At 56.9% G+C, this 8,390-nt stretch overlaps 1 protein-coding gene across 1 annotated transcript in view; it reads left to right on the top strand.

The window, feature by feature from the left end:
- Window positions 1-343: 343 nt before the first annotated feature.
- Window positions 344-8,390, top strand: part of SORL1 (sortilin related receptor 1) — a 46,780-nt gene continuing 38,733 nt past the window's right edge. Inside the window, exon 1 of the mRNA XM_014257368.2 lies at window positions 344-556. Coding sequence (XP_014112843.2) covers window positions 344-556 — 213 coding nt within the window. The remainder of the gene's footprint in view (window positions 557-8,390) is intronic.

Genomic DNA, 8,390 nt, shown 5'->3' with positions numbered 1-8,390 from the left:
ACTTATTTCACTCCATCTCGTCGGGGACCCGAGCATCCTCCGCAGATGAAGAAAACGGCGGAGAGCGAGGAAGAGAGGAAGAGGAAGGGAAAAGAGCGAGAAGGAGACGAGAAGAGGGGAGGGGGCCCGAGCATCCGTGCCCGCGGGGAGCGGCGGGGGGGCTCGCAGCGGCAGCGCTGCCCATGCACATTCTCTCCGGGCGGCGGCGCGGCTGCCGCCCCTCCCGGCCCCGCTGCGCTCCTCCCGGCCCCGCTGCGCTCCTCCCGGCCCCGCTGCGCTCCTCCCGGCCCCGCTCCGCTCCTCCCGGCCCCGCTCCGCTCCGCCCGGCCCCGGCGGCACGAACATGGCGACACGGAGCTCTGGCGGGGCCGGCCGTGCCGCCCCGCTCCCCCGCCGGCTGCTGCCGCTGCTGCTGCTGCTGCTGCCGGCGGCCGCGGGCTCCCGCTCCCCGCTGCTGCTGCTCCGAGCCCCGCCCGCCCCCCCCGCCCCCCCCCCGCCCCCCCCGGGCCGCCGAGCCGCGCCGCGCCCGCCCGAGCCCATCCAGGTGTACGGACAGGTGAGCCCGCGGCGCGGGTGGGGAGGGGGGGGGGACCCTCGAGGCTCACCCCCCCCCCCCCTCTACCGCCTCATCACCCCCCGGAGAACGCCGCGTTCCATCCATCCATCGTTCCATCCATCCATCCATCCATACTGCTCCCCCCTCCCCATCCTTCCCCGGGGGTCGCGGCGCGTCCCGCCCGGGGCAGGGTGGCTCGGTGCGTGGGCTCTGTTGGGAGCAGCGGTCTTTGGGCGCCGCTGCCGCCTGCCCTCGGCTCTCCCCGCAGCCCCCGGAGCCGGCTCGCCGCGGTCACGTTCGCGGTGGCTCTCCCGGGCTCGCTCCCGGCGAGATGCGCTCCCAGAGGGAGCAGCCAAGGGCACGAGGCAGGGATGGGGGCCGGGCATCCCCGCCGCGGGGAGCCGGGAAGGGACGCGGCGATTCCCTGCGGACAGCCGAGCCTCCAGGGATGCTCGCGGTGAGCATCGCCGCGCTCGGGAGCCGGGCAGGGGGAGGTGAGGCCGGGGAAGGAAGGACATGGCCATCTGTGAGGCACCGCGTCCTTCCCAGTGAGAAGGGCTCCTTGCTCCTGAGCCATCCTCCCCTGATCCTCGCCAAAGAACGGGAGCAGAGTTGCTCATGGCAGGAAAACACAGAAACTGCTGTTTCTCAAAGTATCCTTCCTCGGGCTCGATTCACTGGCAAGTTTTGCTGCCAGGATCATGAAGGCTCCCCCTCACCCCTTCTTTTGCATCTCTTTTGGGTGATGATGACAAATTACACTTGGAGTATCGGGGAAAGCCTTTTAAAGGTTCTACGTTATTTTTGATGTACCCACATGCTGTCTCCACTTCGCTGCCCTGCTTGATCCTCCTTGCTGACACTGCCTGTGTCCCCATCACGTGCCCAAAATGCTGACTGGGGGGGTCCAGCCCACGGAGGGACACTGCACACTTGAGCAGAGGCTTTGAGCCTTCAGTGATATCTGCCTTTGCCTCCTTGGATAGTGCTTTCCCCCAGGTGCTCTATAATTTCCCCTTTTTGCTACTTGTAGGATGAGAAGGAGCCGGTCACGAGGCAGGGCTGGCCCTGGAGCTGCTGGAGGGGCACATGCAGGGCTGGTGCTGCTCCTAAAGCCCTTCTGTTCCCTTGTTTAGGGAAAAGCTGTTCCTCCTCCCCTCGAAAATCTGCTTCGCCTCCTCTACCTCCTCAGCGTTTGGCTGTTTTTAGCATAACACAGCTAGCCCATTTTAGAAGAAAACATGACACTTGTCTCTCATCCACAGCAAGACACTGGTGGCACTTTCCCTTCTGTCTCCCCATGCCTTCAGTCCAGCCCAGCTGCCAGGTGGAGAGCTGCTGTGGCAGGAACGTCCCTGTCACCTGCACATGGAGCTGCAGACCCAGCAGGGCACAGTAACCCTGTCCCTATCCAGGACAGGACTAATAAGAAGCAGTAGGAGTTCAAGTTTCCCACTGTTAGAGCTTTTCTCATTGCCTTAAGCTTCCACAGGGGATTTGCCTGGGGAATGGAGCTGCTCTCCCTGGCATCAGAGTACACAGCACCCGTTCCTTCCTCTGCTTTGGGGCAGGACACGCAGCTTGTACAGCCCAGGTGTGTCACTGAGAAGAGCTGCTCGGCACTAAACAACATTTCTGAGTTCTCCCAAGTGCCACAGAGCTTTAAATCAGGGGTCTGCTCGAATAGAAGGGACAAGAAGGAGCCCATGTGCCCTAGGCTGTGTTACAGATCTGACCACACAAGTCACTAATGCCTGGGAAGCCGGAAAAGCTGCGCAGCACCGTGCTCAGGGGTCTCGTGCCTGGTCACAAGCACCCAACAATCCCCGTGACCCCCCTCCCCCAGCTCTCTGGCACTCCAATACCAGCAGAAAATCGTGCAGTCAAAGCACTCCTCTCTCAGGGCCATCAGCAGAAGGGGCAGTGCTTGGAGCGAGCATCCTTGTGCCGTGTCACTGCAGTCCCTTATCTGGGACGCATCCCGCTCCCGTGCCTTTGGCAGGCCACTGGGCCATATGCTACACACTGGCTCGTGCCCCAGAACTCCCTGCCCTTCCCTGGCTCTCTGCTGTGCTCCTGAAACAGCCTGGTGGGACAGCTGAGAGCCCAGGCTCAGCTCAGGGAAAGCAGGGTTTGCTGCTGGTGTGGGTGATGTCATCAGGGGAGCAGAGGGAGGGATGCATCGCCCTGTCTGGAACCGAGCAGGGGAAGAACATCCAAACCCTTTGTAGCTCCTCAGGAGCCAAACACAGCTTACTCAGCACCGGCAGGAACAGGCTGAGAGCCCTCTTGCCTTGGACAAGCACAGGATGTTACGTGGATTTTTTATCTGGACCCTCACTGCTGATCACATCTTTGCTGGGCAGGCTGCAGCCAAACTTCCCAGGAGCCTCCCCAAACAACAGGACCAGCAGCCTAACCTCCTTTGTGGCTCTTCCTTGTTTTTCTGACTCAGAAGCAGCAGCAATCAGACCAAATGCCCAACTCTGGAGTCCGTCAGCTTCGAGACAGAGCAGGTTTTGTTCCCTTGCACAGCCCTCACCTCTGTGGGATTGTTGGTGAGGGTTACAATGGACAGACTGTTTGAAGCAGGCACTGACATGAGACAGGACTTTTCTAGGATGCCACTGACAGAAGAGAAGCATCCCCAGGGCAAGAAACTTCACTCTTGGGGCCAGCAGGGCTCCCTGAACCCCTTCCACAAGTGTGGCACCCTGCCCTCCTGAGCCCCCAGCACAGTCTGCCATCCACCCTCCTGTCCCCTCACAACCTTTGTGCTCCTTCCTACACATCCCTGCTCAGACCTGGAAACAAGGCCTAGCTCCAGGGTTTTCCATTTCCATGGAACCTCCCCACCATCCCACATAAATCCTGGCTGCTGGGTGCGAACCACAAACCACATGGACTGCAGCAAAGAAGGGAGAGAAAAGCCCCTCAGGCTGCCTGTGCTGGGCTGGAGGGTGACCATGGGGATGGGTGTGCAGTGAGTGTTGTGCCATGGCTGTGGCAGACAGAGAGGAAAAATGCTGGGCCAGGAGCCCAGATTGGTCCTGAGGGGGAGAGGGGAGTTATGAGAGCATTTACACTGCTCAAACATATCTAACCTTTACCTGCAGACATCCCTTCCTCTTCTTGGGAAGGAGTTTTTCTAAAGTCACCCCCTAAAGCTCACAAGAATCCTTTGCTTTAAACCACGCTGTGACAAAAGACATCTCCTCTGGGTGCTGGTGGCTCCTGTGGCAGCCACTTCCCCTCTCTGCTGTCACTGCAAGGCTTGAGCTCTCCCTGTGCTCATAACCTGCACGAGGCTGTCACCTCCGTGCCTCCCTGTCCCCTGAACCACTGTTAGTGCCTGCCCTAATACCGTTTTTCTCTTCCCTTTCTGGGGGGAACTATTTCATTGCTCCCAACCTTCCTGTTTCCTGATGAGAACCCATCCTGCCTTTGAGGAAAAGCACTGAGTTTTCATCATTTCCAGGCCATTTACTGCTCTTATCAGCCCACCACTTGACCTTGACCCTTCCCACCCCTCTGTGCTGATGGGGACCTCGGATAACCTCCTCTGGAGAGCTGGCAGAGAGCCTTGCTGCTCTCGGGGAGACAGAGACTGCTCTGCAGGGTGAGCTCCATCCAGCCCTGGGAGCGCAGACGTCGGTCACGCCGTGCCGCAATTGAACCGTGCTTAATTTTGACCTACTTTGCCAGCCTGGCAGAGCCTTCCCAGATCAGACTTTAACCTTCTGGAGGTGCCCTGGGTGGTGCCAGCATGTCCCAGCCTCGTCCTCTTCCTCCTTCTTTGTGTTAGCAGGTCCCCCCACCATTGCTGGGTCTTTCATGGCCACCCTGGGAAGGTTTCCCTGCTCTTGGCTTTTGCTTTTTGCCAGAGCTTGATCCCTGGAAGCCATGCCGTTCCTGCTCCTGGCACCATGGTGGCTGGGAGAGGTATTTGTGTTTTTATTCATTGTTTTTCCCCTCCAGCAGATTCCTCACAGATCCTGTGAGTGCTGTGGTGTCCCAGGGGCAGTGCTCAAGCTTTCCAGAGCTGGAATGACAAGCTCATGGCACACTTTGGACCTTTTCTGCAGTCTTCCTCCTTTGTTGTGGGAGACAGAATTTCATCAGCACTTCCCAAATCTGCTGGGGAAGCCTCCATTCCCATCACATCCTGGCCCCTCTATCAATTTAGGAAAGCCTAGGTTGTTTCTGAGGTTGTTTCTGGATTCCTGCCCTGACCCCAATCCTCCTACTGCCCTACCTTTTCCATCCTGGAAACAACAGCTCAGGGAGAGAGGGTGATGGCAGAGAGAAAACATCCCTGCGAGCAGATGATTTCAGTATTAACTAAATTAACACGGGGCCTGGCACTCTCCAAAATGAGTCACTCGTGTTTCATATCAATGATTTCAGACCCTGGCATTTTCAGTCCAAGCCACAAGCAGCGCCACGGCAGGCACAGGCTGTATTTTAAAATCTCGTGGCAGGGCTGGAAGCAGATGCTCGGGAGCAGAGCAGAAGGTGCAGTAATGAAGCTTTAGCAGGAGCGCGGGGAACGCGGCGTGCCGGGAGCGCAGGAGCCACCCATGGCACTCTGGGCTGGGCTCTTGCGTAAGCCCTGCCGGGGGGAGGATGGGGAATGGGGACAAAAGGCCTGGAACTTGTCCTGTGCAGCTTCCAGCAAGCTGGAGTGAGGAGGAGCACGGTCAGAACACCTTTTCTTTTTCTATCCGGGCAGCAGCTTTGCTTCTGACCCCTTCTTCAGTCCCATCCTCATTCCCCCAGGTACTGTGAACAAAATGTTTAGCCCTTTCCCTTTCTCCACGCATTTCCTGGCAGCCCTGAAGCCGTGATCCGGCTGATGGCAACGCTTGGATGGTTCCAGCAGCCACAGAGGACCCTTGCTCTTTGCGACCCTCGCTTATCAAACAGCAGTAAAAACCCATTAACTATTCAGAAATTCCCTGGGAACTGCATTTGTTTGTAGGCCACTTTGAGGATGGGAAAACAGCCCAGTGATCCCTAGGAATCTGTTCTGCACTCAGTTTTACAGCACGGAGCCTCAGCCCCCGAGCTGTCACAGTACATCGCCTCCCGAGGAACCGCGAGCGCCCGGCTTGAGCTGCAGTGCCAGCCCTAGAGCCAGAGCATTAATCCTCAACAGAGCAAACCCCCACACACACAGCGAGCTCCCAAGCCTGCTGGACACCAAGAAGAGCCTCTAATGCTGTCCTGTCACTTGTCACTGCTGTCACAAGTCAGCCAGCACACAATATTTCTGCTGGCAGCTCACCACGGCCAGCGGTGGAATTTCTGCACGGGGAAGTCACGCTTCCCACAGGGGCTCCAAGGCTGGGATTTAGAGTCCTCTGCTGAGGAAAGGCCTTGAGAGCAGCTCCAGAGAGCTGTCCCTGCCAGCCACACATCTCCTGGCCAGCCTGCTGGAGCCAGGGGCTTTCATCTTTGTCACATGCCAGGGGTGAGCCACGTTCACAACCAAAATCCTTCTCCAAACCCCAAATCTGGGCATCAGCAGCTAAGAGGGATGCAACAGGAAGGGAAGCTGGTGTTCAGGTACCAAAGAACATGGATCAGGGTTCTTCTCCCAGCCCAGGTCTCCTCAATTCCTGACATCCATCACCTCTCCAGCCTCAGCAGGACACCACTTCCATCTCAGCTCCCAGACATCCCCTCTGCCAGCCCAGCCCAGCCCAGAGCTCTTAGGCTCCAGCTGCATCCCTGAAGCTCATACCTGCTCTCAGACGGCAGCTCCAGGGGCTGTCTTCTTCCCTTCCCATTCCTGCAGGGCATTCATTTGTTGGAAGATGCTGTTAACAAAGAAATAAATACACAGCAAAGCTAGAAACATTAACTCCATTAACTACAGCTACAAGCAGCCTCTGCTTCATCTTGGCTCCACTTCTCCCCTCCTGGACTTCATCTGGCACCTTACATATTAGGAGGACAAATTAGAATTTCATGCATATTTCATATACACTTAATCACTTGGCAAAGACCAAAACACTTCCCCATTAAGCGGAATTTATGCTAAATGCTGTTTCCATGAGGCGCCAGTCACTGCCTGTTCAGAGGTTACAGCAGTTCCCCAGACAGGTGTCCCTGCAAGGGGAGGTGGGGACACTGACAGTGCCACAGCAGCAGGGCAGGGCCCCTAACAGCAGCTTTATTCCAAAGCTATTCCACAGAGCCCACCCTGCTTCGTGGGACATCAGCTGCTGCCTGTGGGGTCCTGTTTGGTGCCCCCCTGAGCCACTTGGGTCCCCACAGAGCTCTGAAGGGCTGCAAGGCAGCAGAAAACAAAGTGGGAGGCTCATAAACCCGAGCCACTGTTGTACAACCCCTTCTTGGGAGACTTACAGCATCCTTGTGCAGCCTTCTCCTGCTTTACACCTCCTAGTAGGAGCTTCTCCAGCTGCTCCAAACCTTCCTGCTGAGCACTCCTCCCTCCTGCCAGGGAGCCAAACCTTGCCTGGATCCAGTTTCCCTTCTTACAGGGACTCTGCCATTCTCAAACTGCCTGAGCTCACTGGCTCCTCAAGGACTAACAAAGCTCAGCTGGCACCCCTGAACCCAAACAGGTTGCCCCTGGTTTTTGGCTTTCACTACACTTCACAAGTCTCCAAAAAGGGATCTTGCTGTCTGCTTTATCTTACAGGAAAAAAAAAGATGTAGAGATTTACTGTTGAGGTTAAATCAAGGCACAGATAGGAATCTCCTCTGGTTTTCCTTCTCTTGAAACTCAAGTGTTGGATTTTTCGTTAAAAAAAAAAGAGAAATACTATGGAAATTGTCACTGAGGTGGTAACAAATCTCTCTTGACTGAGACAATCTAAAGGGCCAAGTTCTGTGTTCCTAAGAGTGCCCAACTCCAGCCCGAGCACAGCTGGTCACCCAAAAAAGCTGCGCCTAAAATAAACCAACAGAGATGTCAGAGATTTAAACGGGGTTATTCTGCTCCCAGAGCAGGGGAGGGGGACTGGGGAGAGCCAAGTTCCACACCCCAGGCTGTCTGTCGTCTGTCTGTCTGTCTGTCTGTCTCACTGGGCAGCAGCAATTCCTCCTTCTCCGTCCTGGTTCCCCTTCACCCTCAAACAGCATCTCTTCTTTTTATTTATTTAATTAATAAATAAATAAATAAATAAATATATTATTAAAAATATTTATTCATTCACTTATTTTTTTTTTTTTTCCCCCATGCTCTGTCTGCCTGGCTTTGTAGCCGCCTCTGCCGCCTGACCTAGATCTGCTCCGTGGCCGTGGCCGGGAGCTCCGGCGGGGTCTGCCCGCTGTGGGGGTCCCTGCCCGGGCAACCGGGGGGCTCCGGCCCCAGGGGATGCTCGGGGGATGCTCGGGGTGGGTTCTCCTTCCCCTCCTGTGAACCTGTTGCATAAGAGGGATTTGAGGGCTCCCACATGGCTCTCCCCCCGCCCGTCTTCTTCCAGAATAAAGACCTTGTTTTTCCAAGTGTTTTGCTTGCTGGAGGTTTAAGCAGCCCCTTCTTCCAGCGCCGCTGCTCGCTGATGCTGGGGTCAGCGAGAGCTGCAGGGTATCAAGCCTAAGAAGGGCTTATCCCTGTATTTTTACAGCTTCCCAAGGCCCCGAGCTCCGGGGTGAGCAGCCCTGGGCTGAGCTGTGGCGTGCGAGGGCTCAGGCACGCACGTCCTCTGCTGCAGGGAGCAGAGCACCCATCCCTGAGCTGCTTTCCCCGGCTTTCCCTGCACGCCTGGCTGTCTCTGCTGGCTGCTGACAGCCACTGAGGGTTTGTCCTGTGCTGGCAGCTCCCACTGTGCTGCTGCTGCGAGAGCTTCCCCATAGAAAC

Source organism: Pseudopodoces humilis, chromosome 25, assembly GCF_049639895.1.
Source record: "Pseudopodoces humilis isolate 2021_Gansu_Grassland_sample_001 chromosome 25, ASM4963989v1, whole genome shotgun sequence".
Lineage (NCBI taxonomy): Eukaryota > Metazoa > Chordata > Aves > Passeriformes > Paridae > Pseudopodoces > Pseudopodoces humilis.
The sequence above is the reverse complement of the archived record's forward strand: the minus strand, read 5'-3'. Positions and strand labels throughout refer to the sequence as shown.